Source organism: Triturus cristatus, chromosome 5_2, assembly GCF_964204655.1.
Source record: "Triturus cristatus chromosome 5_2, aTriCri1.1, whole genome shotgun sequence".
Lineage (NCBI taxonomy): Eukaryota > Metazoa > Chordata > Amphibia > Caudata > Salamandridae > Triturus > Triturus cristatus.
The window spans coordinates 1,097,190,964-1,097,208,790 of NC_140588.1; the positions used below are offsets into that span (position 1 = coordinate 1,097,190,964).

Here is a 17,827-nt window from a genome sequence, read left to right on the forward strand (position 1 = left end):
TGAGCAAGTACCGGCATCTCTCTGCAGCCTGTACTGCTTCATGAACAAGTACTGGCATCTCGCCGCAGCCTGTACTGCTTCATGTACAAGTACTGGCATCTCTCCGCAGCCTGCACTGCTTCATGAACAAGTACTGGCATCTCTCTGCAGCTGTACTGCTTCATGAACAAGTACTGGCACCTCTCCGCAGGCTGTACTGCTTCATGAACAAGTACTGGCACCTCTCTGCAGCTGAACTGCTTCATCAACAAGTACTGGCATCTCTCTGCAGCTGAACTGCTTCATGAACAAGTACTGGCATCTCTCCGCAGGCTGTACTGCTTCATGAAGAAGTACCGCCATCTCTCTGCAGTCTGTACTGCTTCATGAGCAAGTACCGGCATCTCTCTGCAGGCTGTACTGCTTCATGAACAAGTACCGGCATCTCTCTGCAGTCTGTACTGCTTCATGAGCAAGTACCGGCATCTCTCTGCAGTCTGTACTGCTTCATGAGCAAGTACCGGCATCTCTCTGCAGTCTGTACTTCTTCATGAGCAAGTACTGGCATCTCTCTGCAGCTGTACTGCTTCATGGGTAAGCACCGGCATCTCTCCGCAGCCTGTACTACTTCATGAGCAAGTACTGGCACCTCTCTGCAGGCTGTACCGCTTCATGAACAAGTACTGGCACCTCTCTGCAGGCTGTACCGCTTCATCAGCAAGTACTGGCATCTCTCTGCAGCCTGTACTGCTTCATGTACAAGTACTGGCATCTCTCCGCAGCCTGTACTGCTTCATGTACAAGTACTGGCATCTCTCCGCAGCCTGCACTGCTTCATGAACAAGTACTGGCATCTCTCTGCAGCTGTACTGCTTCATGAACAAGTACTGGCACCTCTCCGCAGGCTGTACTGCTTCATGAACAAGTGCTGGCATCTCTCTGCAGCTGAACTGCTTCAAGAACAAGTACTGGCATCTCTCTGCAGCTGAACTGCTTCATGAACAAGTACTGGCATCTCTCCGCAGGCTGTACTGCTTCATGAAGAAGTACTAGCATCTCTCTGCAGCTGAACTGCTTCATGAAGAAGTACCGGCATCTCTCTGCAGGCTGTACTGCTTCATGGGAAAGTACTAGCATCGCTCTGCAGCTGTACTGCGTCATGAACAAATACTGGCATCTCTCTGCAGGCTGTATTGCTTCATGAAGAAGTACCGGCATCTCTCTGCAGTCTGCACTGCTTCATGAACAAGTACCGGCATCTCTCTGCAGCCTGTACTGCTTCATGAAGAAGTACCGGCATCTCTCTGCAGGCTGTACTGCTTCATGAAGAATTACCGGCATCTCTCCGCAGCCTGTACTGCTTCATGGGAAAGTACTGGCATCGCTCTGCAGCTGTACTGCTTCATGAGCAAGTACTGACATCTCTCTGCAGCCTGTACTGATTCATGTACAAGTACTGGCATCTCTCCGCAGCCTGTACTGCTTCATTTACAAGTACAGGCATCTCTCCGCAGGCTGTACTGCTTCATGAACAAGTACTAGCATCTCTCTGCAGCTGAACTGCTTCATGAAGAAGTACTGGCATCTCTCTGCAGCTGTACTGCTTCATGAACAAGTACTGGCACCTCTCCGCAGGCTGTACTGCTTCATGAACAAGTACTGGCATCTCTCTGCAGCTGAACTGCTTCATGAACAAGTACTGGCATCTCTCTGCAGCTGAACTGCTTCATGAACAAGTACTGGCATCTCTCCGCAGGCTGTACTGCTTCATGAAGAAGTACCGACATCTCTCTGCAGTCTGTACTGCTTCATGAGCAGGTACCGGCATCTCTCTGCAGGCTGTACTGCATCATGAAGAAGTACCGGCATCTCTCTGCAGTCTGTACTGCTTCATGAGCAAGTACCGGCATCTCTCTGCAGTCTGTACTGCTTCATGAGCAAGTACCGGCATCTCTCTGCAGCCTGTACTGCTTCATGAACAAGTACTGGCATCTTGCCGCAGCCTGTACTGCTTCATGTACAAGTACTGGCATCTCTCCGCAGCCTGCACTGCTTCATGAACAAGTACTGGCATCTCTATGCAGCTGTGCTGCTTCATGAACAAGTACTGGCACCTCTCCGCAGGCTGTACTGCTTCATGAACAAGTACTGGCACCTCTCTGCAGCTGAACTGCTTCATGAACAAGTACTGGCATCTCTCTGCAGCTGAACTGCTTCATGAACAAGTACTGGCATCTCTCCGCAGGATGTACTGCTTCATGAAGAAGGACCGCCATCTCTCTGCAGTCTGTACTGCTTCATGAGCAAGTACCGGCATCTCTCTGCAGGCTGTACTGCTTCATGAACAAGTACCGGCATCTCTCTGCAGTCTGTACTGCTTCATGAGCAAGTACCGGCATCTCGCTGCAGTCTGTACTGCTTCATGAGCAAGTACCGGCATCTCTCTGCAGTCTGTACTTCTTCATGAGCAAGTACTGGCATCTCTCTGCAGCTGTACTGCTTTATGGGTAAGTACCGGTATCTCTCCGCAGCCTGTACTGCTTCATGAGCAAGTACTGGCACCTCTCTGCAGGCTGTACCGCTTCATGAACAAGTACTGGCACCTCTCTGCAGGCTGTACCGCTTCATCAACAAGTACTGGCATCTCTCTGCAGCCTGTACTGCTTCATGTACAAGTACTGGCATCTCTCCGCAGCCTGTACTGCTTCATGTACAAGTACTGGCATCTCTCCGCAGCCTGCACTGCTTCATGAACAAGTACTGGCATCTCTCTGCAGCTGTACTGCTTCATGAAGAAGTACTGGCATCTCTCTGCAGCTGTACTGCTTCATGAACAAGTACTGGCACCTCTCCGCAGGCTGTACTGCTTCATGAACAAGTACTGGCATCCCTCTGCAGCTGAACTGCTTCATGAACAAGTACTGGCATCTCTCTGCAGCTGAACTGCTTCATGAACAAGTACTGGCATCTCTCCGCAGGCTGTACTGCTTCATGAAGAAGTACCGGCATCTCTCTGCAGTCTGTACTGCTTCATGAGCAAGTACCGGCATCTCTCTGCAGGCTGTACTGCTTCATGAAGAAGTACCGGCATCTCTCTGCAGTCTGTACTGCTTCATGAGCAAGTACCGGCATCTCTCTGCAGTCTGTACTGCTTCATGAGCAAGTACCGGCATCTCTCTGCAGCCTGTACTGCTTCATGAACAAGTACTGGCATCTCGCCGCAGCCTGTACTGCTTCATGTACAAGTACTGGCATCTCTCCGCAGCCTGCACTGCTTCATGAACAAGTACTGGCATCTCTATGCAGCTGTACTGCTTCATGAACAAGTACTGGCACCTCTCCGCAGGCTTTACTGCTTCATGAACAAGTACTGGCACCTCTCTGCAGCTGAACTGCTTCATGAACAAGTACTGGCATCTCTCTGCAGCTGAACTGCTTCATGAACAAGTACTGGCATCTCTCCGCAGGCTGTACTGCTTCATGAAGAAGTACTGCCATCTCTCTGCAGTCTGTACTGCTTCATGAGCAAGTACCGGCATCTCTCTGCAGTCTGTACTGCTTCATGAGCAAGTACCGGCATCTCTCTGCAGTCTGTACTTCTTCATGAGCAAGTACTGGCATCTCTCTGCAGCTGTACTGCTTTATGGGTAAGTACCGGTATCTCTCCGCAGCCTGTACTGCTTCATGAGCAAGTACTGGCACCTCTCTGCAGGCTGTACCGCTTCATGAACAAGTACTGGCACCTCTCTGCAGGCTGTACCGCTTCATCAGCAAGTACTGGCATCTCTCCGCAGCCTGTACTGCTTCATGTACAAGTACTGGCATCTCTCCGCAGCCTGCACTGCTTCATGAACAAGTACTGGCATCTCTCTGCAGCTGTACTGCTTCATGAACAAGTACTGGCACCTCTCCGCAGGCTGTACTGCTTCATGAACAAGTGCTGGCATCTCTCTGCAGCTGAACTGCTTCATGAACAAGTACTGGCATCTCTCTGCAGCTGAACTGCTTCATGAACAAGTACTGGCATCTCTCCGCAGGCTGTACTGCTTCATGAAGAAGTACTAGCATCTCTCTGCAGCTGAACTGCTTCATGAAGAAGTACCGGCATCTCTCTGCAGGCTGTACTGCTTCATGGGAAAGTACTAGCATCGCTCTGCAGCTGTACTGCGTCATGAACAAATACTGGCATCTCTCTGCAGGCTGTATTGCTTCATGAAGAAGTACCGGCATCTCTCTGCAGTCTGCACTGCTTCATGAACAAGTACCGGCATCTCTCTGCAGCCTGTACTGCTTCATGAAGAAGTACCGGCATCTCTCTGCAGGCTGTACTGCTTCATGAAGAATTACCGGCATCTCTCCGCAGCCTGTACTGCTTCATGGGAAAGTACTGGCATCGCTCTGCAGCTGTACTGCTTCATGAGCAAGTACTGACATCTCTCTGCAGCCTGTACTGCTTCATGTACAAGTACTGGCATCTCTCCGCAGCCTGTACTGCTTCATTTACAAGTACAGGCATCTCTCCGCAGGCTGTACTGCTTCATGAACAAGTACTAGCATCTCTCTGCAGCTGAACTGCTTCATGAAGAAGTACTGGCATCTCTCTGCAGCTGTACTGCTTCATGAACAAGTACTGGCACCTCTCCGCAGGCTGTACTGCTTCATGAACAAGTACTGCCATCTCTCTGCAGCTGAACTGCTTCATGAACACGTACTGGCATCTCTCTGCAGCTGAACTGCTTCATGAACAAGTACTGGCATCTCTCCGCAGGCTGTACTGCTTCATGAAGAAGTACCGGCATCTCTCCGCAGCCTGTACTGCTTCATGGGAAAGTACTGGCATCGCTCTGCAGCTGTACTGCTTCATGAGCAAGTACTGACATCTCTCTGCAGCCTGTACTGCTTCATGTACAAGTACTGGCATCTCTCCGCAGCCTGTACTGCTTCATTTACAAGTACAGGCATCTCTCCGCAGGCTGTACTGCTTCATGAACAAGTACTAGCATCTCTCTGCAGCTGAACTGCTTCATGAAGAAGTACTGGCATCTCTCTGCAGCTGTACTGCTTCATGAACAAGTACTGGCACCTCTCCGCAGGCTGTACTGCTTCATGAACAAGTACTGCCATCTCTCTGCAGCTGAACTGCTTCATGAACACGTACTGGCATCTCTCTGCAGCTGAACTGCTTCATGAACAAGTACTGGCATCTCTCCGCAGGCTGTACTGCTTCATGAAGAAGTACCGGCATCTCTCTGCAGTCTGTACTGCTTCATGAGCAAGTACCGGCATCTCTCTGCAGGCTGTACTGCTTCATGAAGAAGTACCGGCATCTCTCTTCAGTCTGTACTGCTTCATGAGCAAGTACCGGCATCTCTCTGCAGTCTGTACTGCTTCATGAGCAAGTACCGGCATCTCTCTGCAGCCTGTACTGCTTCATGAACAAGTACTGGCATCTCGCCGCAGCCTGTACTGCTTCATGTACAAGTACTGGCATCTCTCCGCAGCCTGCACTGCTTCATGAACAAGTACTGGCATCTCTATGCAGCTGTACTGCTTCATGAACAAGTACTGGCACCTCTCCGCAGGCTGTACTGCTTCATGAACAAGTACTGGCACCTCTCTGCAGCTGAACTGCTTCATGAACAAGTACCGGCATCTCTCTGCAGGCTGTACTGCTTCAAGAGCAAGTACCGGCATCTCTCTGCAGCCTGTACTGCTTCATGAAGAAGTACCAGCATCTCTCTGCAGGCTGTACTGCTTCATGAGCAAGTACCGGCATCTCTCTGCAGGCTGTACTGCTTCATGAACAAGTACCGGCATCTCTCTGCAGTCTGTACTGCTTCATGAGCAAGTACCGGCATCTCTCTGCAGTCTGTACTGCTTCATGAGCAAGTACCGGCATCTCTCTGCAGTCTGTACTGCTTCATGAACAAGTACCGGCATCTCTCTGCAGCCTGCACTGCTTCATGAAGAAGTACCGGCATCTCTCTGCAGGCTGTACTGCTTCATGAAGAAGTACCGGCATCTCTCCGCAGCCTGTACTGCTTCATGGGAAAGTACTGGCATCGCTCTGCAGCTGTACTGCTTCATGAGCAAGTACTGACATCTCTCTGCAGCCTGTACTGCTTCATGTACAAGTACTGGCATCTCTCCGCAGCCTGTACTGCTTCATGTACAAGTACAGGCATCTCTCCGCAGGCTGTACTGCTTCATGAACAAGTACTAGCATCTCTCTGCAGCTGAACTGCTTCATGAAGAAGTACCGGCATCTCTCTGCAGGCTGTACTGCTTCATGGGAAAGTACTAGCATCGCTCTGCAGCTGTACTGCGTCATGAACAAATACTGGCATCTCTCTGCAGGCTGTATTGCTTCATGAAGAAGTACCGGCATCTCTCTGCAGTCTGTACTGCTTCATGAACAAGTACCGGTATCTCTCTGCAGGCTGTACTGCTTCAAGAGCAAGTACCGGCATCTCTCTGCAGCCTGTACTGCTTCATGAAGAAGTACCAGCATCTCTCTGCAGGCTGTACTGCTTCATGAGCAAGTACTGGCATCTCTCTGCAGCCTGTACTGCTTCATGAAGAAGTACCGGCATCTCTCTGCAGGCTGTACTGCTTCATGAACAAGAATGAAAGGAAAAATGCACTCGATCCAAAGTCAATAAGGTAACGTAGTTTATTATTCCATGATTAGATCCTTTTATTCAGTAAATTTCTTAAAACTGGCATACAGTCAACGCGTTTCGTTCACGATTCTTTGCCAGTGGGAACTTCATCAGGGCTCAAGAATCACATGTGTTAATCATATGCTCTATGTAGCATTGCGTTAAAACCTCCCTCTCTGTACAGTAAACAAAGTTTCTTACTATTACAGATAATGCGTGCAATAAGAAATTCCAATAAATTAAATGGTATCCAAGGTCAAACGTTATTCGTCAATCAGCAGTACAGTGGCATATTATAATAGAGACTTCAAGCCGGGAGGGTGAACACCAAGTGGTGTGATATCCAGCAAAAAGAAGTCAGTCGACACCGCGCCATGAACAAGTACCGGCATCTCTCTGCAGCCTGTACTGCTTCATGAACAAGTACTGGCATCTCTCTGCAGCCTGTAATGCGCCATGAAGAAGTGCCGGCATCTCTCTGCAGGCTGTACTGATATAATTAGCAAGTGCCAACACCTCTCTGTAGGCTGTACTGCTTCATGAGCAAGTACTGGCATCTCTCCGCAGGCTGTACCGCTTCATGTACAAGTACTGGCATCTCTCCGCAGGCTGTACCGCTTCATGTACAAGTACTGGCACCTCTCTGCAGCCTGTACTGCTTCATGTACAAGTACTGGCATCTCTCCGCAGCCTGTACCGCTTCATGAACAAGTACTGGCATCTCTCCGCAGCCTGTACTGCTTCTTGAGCAAGTACTGGCATCTCTTCGTAGGCTGTACAATTTAATGAAGAAGTACAAGTCATGAAAAAAGCACAGGCTAAAATGACATTATAGTTTGGTTTGGTAATAAGATTTTAACGGATGTTAAAAAAACTCAGAAATTCACTGAAAGAAACAAAGATTGAACTGAGTTCATAATTAAGCATTCTAATAAGATCTTAGCTTACATTATAAAGTTCTAGAAATTCACTGACAAAACCAGAAGTTAGAGGTATTGAACTAAAAGAAAATCAAATGTTTAAAACCCTAACAAAACCCTGAAATTCACCAGTTATAGTTTACTGAGCTAATTATAACTTGCTCCCCACCATGCACTGCTTAGAACCTCATATATTACATTGCACATTGCATGTTAAATGGCATAAATCATGCCATCACTGGTGATTTCCCAAATGACATTATTAATGACATCACTGATGACATCATCTGGTGTATATGACAGTTTGATATATGTTTTGTAACTGGGAGGTATTCAGCAAGTGACACCTAAACCCACTTTTCAATCAATGTTCTGTAGTGCTATTGGTTGTAAACCTTCGCCACATGAAGCTGATCTGTGAAGTCTTTCACATTTATTAGCTATTAAGGTCTGTTTAGTGGTATTCAGGTGTGAAAGAAACATAATGGCTCTGTAGACATTAATTCGGTCTGCAAGGGATTGAACCTTGAATAAAAAAGTGTTTTGTGATTATTTTCCTCAGTGAGATGTACCAGTTAAATACTTCATGTGACATGGTATTTTATATTAACAGCTCCCCATCTATACATTAGTCAACGAGAAGGCGTGCATGAACAGGCCCTATGGGCACCTCTCCGTAGTCTGTTAAATGACCCTGCTCATACTCAAGAAATCACCAGAATGGCGTGCACCATTAAAATAATGCTCACAATCATACTACAAGTTCAAGGGTCTGTAAGTGTGTCACCCATACATTATACATTCTAAACAATGTATAACATCTCGGAAGTTTTTTTGAACTTATGCAAATAAAAATCTTTACTCTATAAATATCCAGTTGATATAGCTATTGTAGATAGCACTACATGAGAACACTTTAATGTCAATATGTGCACAGAAACCCACAGGAGAATGATGTGCTTTTGGCACATGCCTGAGGTCTAGGCCTGGACCCAGCTTCAGCAAGAAACAGTCCTGGTCTGACCCAGCTGTGTGCTGGTGCTGCAGAGATCTCTCCAAGGGTCAGATAAATACATGAAACGGTTATGGAAGGTCAGTGCAAGGGCGCACAGGCAACCGACTGAGCTCCCTTGCCCTGACCCCATTAAATGCCCATTCACCTTGCCAACCCAGAGCACGGTGCACCTTTCTCTGTGGTGGAGGTTGCCAGGCAGGTACCAACTTGTCAAAGCAGTGTGTGTGTTCCAAGAGTGACTGTGCAGGCTCTTTGAGCAGGTCCCTCTCCGAATGTCTGACTGCTCCAAGAGTGACTGTGCAGGCTCTTTGAGCAGGTCCCTCTCCGAATGTCTGACTGCTCCAAGAGTGACTGTGCAGGCTCTTTGAGCAGGTCCCTCTCCGAATGTCTGACTGCTCCAAGAGTGACTGTGCAGGCTCTTTGAGCAGGTCCCTCTTCGAATGTCTGACTGCTCCAAGAGTGACTGTGCAGGCTCTTTCAGCAGGGTCCCTCTCCGAATGTCTGACTGCTCCAAGAGTGACTGTGCAGACTCTTTGAGCAGGTCCCTCTCCGAATGTCCGACTGCTCCAAGATTGACTGTGCAGGCTCTTTGAGCAGGTCCCTCTTCGAATGTCTGACTGCTCCAAGAGTGACTGTGCAGGCTCTTTCAGCAGGGTCCCTCTCCGAATGTCTGACTGCTCCAAGAGTGACTGTGCAGACTCTTTGAGCAGGTCCCTCTCCGAATGTTCGACTGCTCCAAGAGTGACTGTGCAGGCTCTTTGAGCAGGATCCCTATCTGAGTGTCTGACTGCTCCAAGAGTGACTGTGCAGGCTCTTTGAGCAGGATCCCTCTCCGAATGTCTGACTGCTCCAAGAGTGACTGTGCAGACTCTTTGAGCAGGTCCCTCTCCGAATGTCCGACTGCTCCAAGAGTGACTTTGCAGGCTCTTTGAGCAGGTCCCTCTCCGAATGTCCGACTGCTCCAAGAGTGTCTGTGCAGGCTCTTTGAGCAGGTCCCTCTCTGAATGTCTGGCTGCTCCAAGAGTGACTGTGCAGGCTCTTTGAGCAGGTCCCTCTCTAAATGTCTGACTGCTCCAAGAGTGACTGTGCAGGCTCTTTGAGCAGGTCCCTCTCTGAATGTCTGACTGCTCCATGCTCAGCGCAGAATGAAAAGCCGCTTGGATGTGTATGCAGCAGTCACAGTGTGGAAACCCCAAGCAAAAGTAGCCTCTTGTCAGGCATATCTGGAGCAGGGCTGCCCAGCATCCGAACCAGCGCTGGCAAAACCCTTAGTGTTGGCTAGAGGTAAAGGTTTATTGCCTAAAACCGAACTAAAGTGAGATCTCATCTTTTACATCAAGGTGTGTGTCCTTCCCGAGAACACCTCCTAATTTGCACGCAGATAGACAAGCATGTAACACAGCTACACACTGAGGAACATGAAGATATGATTGGATTTTGCACCAGAGGGCGCTCCACTCCCACAGATACAAGTCAGCTGCCTCCAGTATGAAAGCAGAAACCGCTGTTGCTCCACAGCCTGGTGAGTTGTTTGTGCCACCCTTCAGCAGGGGCAGTGATATGCATTGGGTGTACCCTCTGATCTTAGCAAGTCTAATCTGTCAATCATCTATGACGAGGATATTTATTATACCGTTTTTAATTTTCTTTTACAACTAGAACTAATGGTTGGCAATTTTGCATCAAGGGGGGACAATTTTAAGTAGGAGAAAGCTGAATAAAAGCCTGGAGCCAGCTGTCTGATGCAGGTCTGGTGGCATGTATGAGTATGAACCAGTGAGCCCGGCATTCACGTCTAGGCAGATTCCTTATCCTTCCCTGCATTGCATATTGTTCTGTGCTTTTTAGGATATTTCATTTAGACTTGTCTCTTACTGCCAATAAATGACCTGTCGGTATAACTGAACGTGGTATCCTGAAATAACATCTCTCCATCACTCCCTGCCTACTTCCTTCTTCCAGCCCACGCTTGCTCTCCATTTCAATTCTTTTATTCTTATATCTATTTTTTTCTCTATCCCTTCGGTCTTCTCTTCTCCATTATTCTTTCACTTTCACATTCCTGTCTGCACTAGTATCATTGTCCTTCCTTTTCTCACCATTTTCCTGTTGTACAATTACGTCCAACTATCAAAATGCTTCTGATAGATTCGCATGGTCTGTGTGCCCTGCTGATGTTAGAAGGTCTATTCTCGCATTGATTTATGACAAGGATGTTTATAAAGTTTAATGTTTCTTTTACAACTAGGGCCAATAGAAGACAATGTTTGGATCATTAACAGCCCTGAAATTGTAATCATCCCATCGGAAGATACAAATCCCACAGGTAAACCTATATTTGTTTTTCCCTGAAATCAAATTTGCATAGATAACTTGTTTAAGGGATGGTGTAATGCGGTAAGTACAAGGGCATCAACATAGCTGATGCTCATAGAGCAGAGCTTCTCAACTGCGGGTTCTTCCCCACTGGTGGGCCATGTTTTGGGCCCTAGAGGCTCTTGAGAATGTTGGACATTCTAAGTCTATGTACCTGTCGATATGTTGATTATTTGTGTTTCCATGTACTCGTCCTACTGCACAATCTGATACCCTCAGTGGTCATGTTCGCGCTATATAAAACTTTCAAAATGAAATAAAATAAATGAGTCAATTTTTGGTGGCAAGAATCGGCAACGCAAGGCCTACCTTCCTTCAGCCAAAGAACATCTGGAGGTTCAAGAACCTAACACAGCAAACCAAGATCAGGCTTTTTAACACCAAAGTAAGATTTGTCCTTCTGTATAGAGCAGAAATGTGAAGGACAACAGTGACCACCACCAACAAAGTCCACACTTTCATCAGGACCTGTCTGAGGAAAATCCCCCAAATCTGCTGGCAAACACTATCAGCAACAATGACCTATGGCAGCAGACTTTCCAACGCCCTGCTAATAAAGAAATCATGAAAAGACGCTGGGAATGGATTAGTCACACCCGCTGCAAACCCACATCAAACACCACGGGTGAAGCCCTGACCTAAAACCCTCAAGGGAGAAGAGAATTAGGAAGGCTAAGAAACACCTGGCGTAGAGGACTCAAGGCTGACTTCAAGGAGATGGGCTGTACCTGGAGTCAGGTTGAAAGAAGAGCCCAGGGCAGAGATGGTGGGAGAGCCCTGGTTGATGCCCCGGTTACTTACTGGTAATCTTCATTACTTTAAGTATTGTCTTCCTCGCCACATGATTAACGAAGTGAGCTTCAGCTCCACACAAGAACCCTCCAAAGGAAAAGTTATCCTCGCATGCCTCCCATCCCATCCCAGCATGGCCGACCCATATCACCCTTGACCTCTATAAAGGGAGGGCGGGCTCAAACTTAGCCTGAAGAACTACCAAGCCTAAATATGACGCCGAAAACACCAAAGGGAGGGAGGGAGGGATGGGAACTCATGTGGCGAGGAAGACACTACTTGGAGTAATGAAGGTCACCGGTGAGTAACCGCGGCATTACCTCCTCGTAAGTCTTCCACGCCACATGATTAACGAAGTGAGCACATACCCAAGCCAAGAGGCTTCATAGTGAACAAGAAACCACCAACAAGGAGTACATGATAACATAAGACAGGATTTAATGCAGTCTACCAAATATACAGAATAAACCACACAGGACAAAACCAAGGAGGTCCAATCAAGGGACGGAGGACCCAGCACCCAGAAACGCCTCTGCAAAATCTCCAGGAGGAGAACCACCCAAACATTTAACATGTGCGGAGAGACCCAGGTCGCAGCCCTGCAAATATTTTCTGTAGAAACCCCCTTAAAAGAGGCCCAGGACACAGAGAGGCCCCAGGTGGAACAACCCTGAATCCAGGCTGGGAGCACAGACCCCTTGGACCCGTAGGCCAGCAAGATAGCCTGCTTAAGCCACCTACGGAAGGTGGAAACAGAAGGCTTGTGACCAGACCGAACCGGACCAAACATCACAAACAAACTGTCACAACAACAAGAAGTGGACGTGCGGTTCAGATAAACCATGACCGCTCGCTGAACATCCAGCAGGGACAGGGAAGCATCAGAGTCAGAGTTTACCGCCGGAGGAATGGAATGCAACACCACCTCACGGGAGTGGTTCACGACCGAAGGGACCTTGGGAAGGAAATGAGGGTCATGGTGCAAGACCAGATGGTCCAGGAGAACCCGCAAGCAGGGGGAGACCAAAGGAAGGCCTGGAGCTTGCCCATCCTACCAGCAGAGACAATTGCCACCAAGAACACCACCCTGAAGGTGAGAAACTTCAAATCCACCAAGCCCAGAGGCTCAAAGGGAGCACCTTGGAGGGCCCGCAAGACCAATGGCAGATCCCAGGGAGGATGTAAAAAAGAGAGATTCTCTTGGGTGTATAAGACCACCTAGGCTACAATCATGTCAAATTCACTCAGAACATGCAAACAAACTCAACTAAGGGTCTAAAATACCCACAACAATAGCCGCATATATCTCAAAGACAAAGAACCAAATTGAGTAAAAATTAATATTGTGATTTATTAATAACAATTTATCCACATATCAGTGATTGTGTACTCCAATTCATATAAACAGTCAAAAAAAGAACATGAACAATGTCTAAAAACATAAAAGTTAGAGAGCAAGGGTACGATGTGAAATCAATACATTCATCACAGAATGGTATAATTCCAGTGTACATTAATATGTATGTGTGTATCACAGGTCTATTTTTAATACAGTAGATCCAAGTGTGAGACAGTTTCTGGATTTTAGACCAATTCTGAGTGGTACAGGCGTCGACGCGTTTCGGTGGTAAATTCTAATTAAAATCCACCTTCCTCAGGACGAAGATAAAAAACTCTCCAATATTTTTGAACAATTTAAAAACCTATTAAAACAATGAAAGAGAAAGCTCATTTAGAATCATAGAGGTGATTTATCATTTTTATAGCCACAATACTAATAATGGTTCTACTGCTGTAAAACATCCACAAACATTGTTATATACATTGGCTAATGTTTAACAAAAAAGAAATTATTGTTAATACACAGCGGTTTATGTCTCATGTGTTACTTTATAGAGACGGGAATCCCGCTACTTTCACACATCTATCGGGCAAGGAGCCCCAAATAGTATTTGTCAGTGAGTGCATGCGGCTACCGGTGACCAATTCACCGAATCTCGAGTTCATGCCAATCCCAGTCATACAAATATCATGCAAACTCTTTATGGTTCAAGTACCCAGACCCAAAGATACCAAAGGTGATTTAGGGTTAACCAGTGAAACCATAATATCCATTCATACCCTAATCTTCTTGTTATATGTGAAATAACAATAGTACATACCCCTATTGCGGGTGCAGTCCACTTTGAAGAACAGATGTATGGATATTATCTGTTACGAGAAAGTTCTTAATGTAGTCCTTAAAAGTCCCAGTTTATTGAGACTATAGGGATCTAATGGGAAATATATATATATAGAGAAAAACTCTTAGATATAGTCCTGATCTCAACACAGTTTTTAAAAAAAAAAGATGTGGTCGTATGATTTTCCCCGCTTACCTCAATAGTTATAGGTTACTGCGGAAAATAGGGGACTCTGCCCAGTAGGATCCGGTCCACTCATTCATCAAGATACTGCATCGATACTACACGGTTGCCACTATCCAGCGTTAGCTCCTCGTAGGGGAATTTTTTCCAAATGTGCACCTATAATATTAATTAAGGTGTCATAAGGTCTATAAATAATGAATGTAAATCACGAGCCTCCTACGAATCTTATTTAGGTTTGATTTAGTTTACTAAATATCCAGTTCTATATAGGCAGTCACATCGGTTTTATGTTATCCTCTTAGTCGAAGCATATAGGATAAAGATAGTAATGTCCTTCTTACATTTATAAGCATGTGTGTGAACATACATCACACAATATATTTCTCTGGACCGAGTTATAAGGCGGAGACTATGTTTAACTAAATAAAGAGAAAGTCGTTCCCCCAAACTACTTGTCCTGTTATTACCTTCGTAAATTGGCGGTGTCTGCTCGTGGTGCGGCGTTGTACGATCCTTTTTGGGTATCGTGCCGTCTCCCCGTATTTCTCATCCCCGGGTCAGTAACCGATGGATTGATGTTTTTTAGTGGTCACTTTTATACGTTAGGCACTATGGTTAAATTATCTACACCTGGAATCCTGCGTCAGAGATACGCGACTTTTCATGTTCTAATTAAATCGACCCGCTTTCCTTAAAGCGCTAACGTTTTGTTTTGTGGTTAAAGCGGCCCGCTCTTCTTAAGGCGGCAACCGCAGAGTCTATTAACGTGAAGGTGGGGTCCACCTATTGTCAACGTTGGGTAAATAATAAAGTTTTGTACTCGACTCATTATCTGAATGAGGCGGCAACCACAGAGTATATTAACGTGAAGGTGGGGTCCACCTATTGTTAACGTTGGGTAAATAATAAAGTTTTGTACTCGACTCATTATTCGAATGATTGTACCGATGTCTAAATTCATTTAATTTGTTTTATAGTTTAGGGGAGTTTGCAACGGCCCTCCTCCTTACGTAGCTCCGTTTGGTTGACCACCATCGGGTTACGGAGTCACTTCCTCATAGTCTAAGTATCTGAGATCGTTTTATTAATTTTGTTAAAAAATTTTTTTTTGTAGATCACCTAATACCTAGAGAATGAATGAAAGTACATGAGGGGATATCGTGTTTTTAATTAGGATTTTTTTTAATGTCTTACTGCAAAGTTAAAATGCAAAGCAGTCCTGTTGGCATTGCTAATGCTTGAAAAACACACTATCTTGTTCATGGAGCATTCAGTGACCTGGACCCACGTCTCTGAAAATGAAATTGAAACCTTCTGGTCCCTTATAGCAATACATTTATCGACTACGGAGAGCTTCATTCTCCTAGTTTAGATGGCAAAGCTGGGGGCTGGCCTTAATATTTCAGGCTGCCAGTAGCTGGAACAGGGATCCCAGACTTACAGGAAAGAACTCTGTCCATTTCGCAGCCTGTAGACCTCCTTCTCGCCTAGGTTTTATGTTCTGTGCTTCTTCTATTATTTGGTGCTAATTTGCCTCTTACCGCCAACAAGCCACATGCAGCTGTAACTGAATGTGACACTTTGGAATAACACATCTTCATCCCTCCTTTCCTACTTACTTCTTTCAACCGTTTCTTGCTCTTTGTTTTCATTTTTCTATTCTTACATCCATCTCTGTCTCTATTCCTCCAGTCCTATCTCCTCCATTCTTTCTTCATTTTCACCTTTTCTGTCTGGACTTCCATCTTCTGCCCATCCTTTCCTCCACACGTTGCTGTGGTAGTCACATCAAACCATCAAAAGGCATTTGACACATTTGCATGGCCTATATGTTCTGCTGAACTTGGCCAAACGATTCTGTGAATGATCTATGATGAGGATTGTGTCATGGTCCTTTATTGTTTATATGATGACTCCTTTATGTTCTAAACAGAACATCACTATGTCATGGTATTCCTATTCTGAATGGAACATGATGATGTTGTGACATTCTCGTGGTGTCAGTTACTCTGGAGCAGTTGATGGCTGGGGTGAATAAAAAGAACCAGAGACTTACTTGAACTGCGTGGGTCTCACTTCTTCAGAGAACACCACATTTATTTGGCGACGCAGGTGGTCTCAGCCCAACATCAGGATGTCCCTCGGCGAATGATCTTCATCTCATTTTGTTTCCCGTATTTCCATTTAAAAACAAGAGAAAGAGAAGTTATGTTATGATATGTTATTTTCATTTATACCGCGCACAGCTACTCGGAAGTGTCCCGGCGCTATAGACCACTGGGGAACCCATCCTGGCTATCCCTGTGAGATGGTCCCTTTCTGGGTATCTCCAAGGTGAAACCAGGCATCCCCGGCGTCTGTGGGGGGCCGTTGTGGAGATGAGGCAAGCTTAATGCCCAGAGTTGCCAAGTGTGTTCCTGGTTAGAGTAGGTACCGAGGCGAGAATTATCAAGTCCGTTTTGACCCTGGTCCACGACCCTGCCGCGTCTGGAATTGAACCCTGGTCCCTGGCTGATTCTCTGCTTACAGATCTGCCACCTCTAACCAGTGAGCCACACCTCTCCACCCAGAAGTGTTTCACTGACCTTCTCCAGTGGCTGGACGAATGACGAGAGGCGTTTCTGTGCTTCTCCAGCAGCAGATCGGGATGTTCGGAAGGTGTTTAGCAAATATTCAAACACCGGTGAGGAGATTTACGGGAGGGGCGTCGTGAAACACATTTGCGTTTCAATGACGTATTAAGGCCTTAATTTATCTGCTGTTCAACGCGCCTTGGAAAGCATCAGCGTTTCAAGAACAAGAGGCGCTCACGTCACGAGCTGGTGTTGTAGCGCATCCGTGTTTCAAAGGAAGTGACGTTGATGATTGTTGTACGTGGTCACGCACGCATCCAGTTTAGAAAAAAAGAAAGAAGTTTTGCGTTACCTAGCAACGAACTCCTAGCAAGAACCACGGAGTTTGTGTATTGCTGAAAGTCTGATTCTTTGGTTATCTTTTACTGAATTTTTCATCACGCTACGGAGGAATACAGTAATGACAAATACATGAGTAATTATTTAAAGATTCTCACACTCTAGTGATGGTTTTTAGAGGTTAATGTGCTAAAGTTAACTATTGATCTACACTGTTCTGCAGTAAGACTTATTTTTTTGGGGGGGAAGAAGCTTATTTATTTAAGACATTATTTTTGTTTTGAAAGTCAAGATATCCTTTTAAGTGTGGTGGGGACCAGCTTCATTTCTACATAGAGAGAAGTCATATTCTTCGGTGATTAGCACACCTCAGTCAACCTGTAAATTTGGTGTGTTAATTTTTATTAGTGTTTCTGCTAGCCAGTATAACCATACAGAATGTCACACAGCCACCATTTTTCCTAACTAGCCCTGGTGAACCCACAGTATAATGGCAGAAGTGGAAGAAGATTTTCACAAACTACGCTAGAGTATGCGGCACGAATTTGAGTGCTGAAAGCAAACACTCTTTACTACTTCATTGTCTTGGAGGGGAAGGGCAAGAAGTGCTTGAACATTTGCCGGAACTTAGTGCTGCAGAACAGAGAGCATTAAATGAATATGAAATTTGCATACTACAACTGGACAGGCATTATCTTCCCCGTGTAAGCACAATTATGGAGAGATATCATTTTGGTTTATGTGAACAAAAAAAAGAGGAGTCTGTTGAGGAATTTGTGACTAGATTAAGAAAACTTGCGTC

At 46.1% G+C, this 17,827-nt stretch overlaps 1 protein-coding gene across 4 annotated transcripts in view; it reads left to right on the forward strand.

Moving 5' to 3' along the window:
* The window catches only part of LOC146829757 (uncharacterized), a 224,399-nt gene that overhangs the window by 14,325 nt on the left and 192,247 nt on the right, over positions 1 to 17,827 (forward strand). For all 4 annotated transcript variants that reach the window (XM_085606723.1, XM_085606721.1, XM_085606720.1 and 1 more), the window contains exon 2: positions 10,825 to 10,902. In XM_085606723.1, coding sequence (XP_085462849.1) covers positions 10,825 to 10,902 — 78 coding nt within the window. The remainder of the gene's footprint in view (positions 1 to 10,824; positions 10,903 to 17,827) is intronic.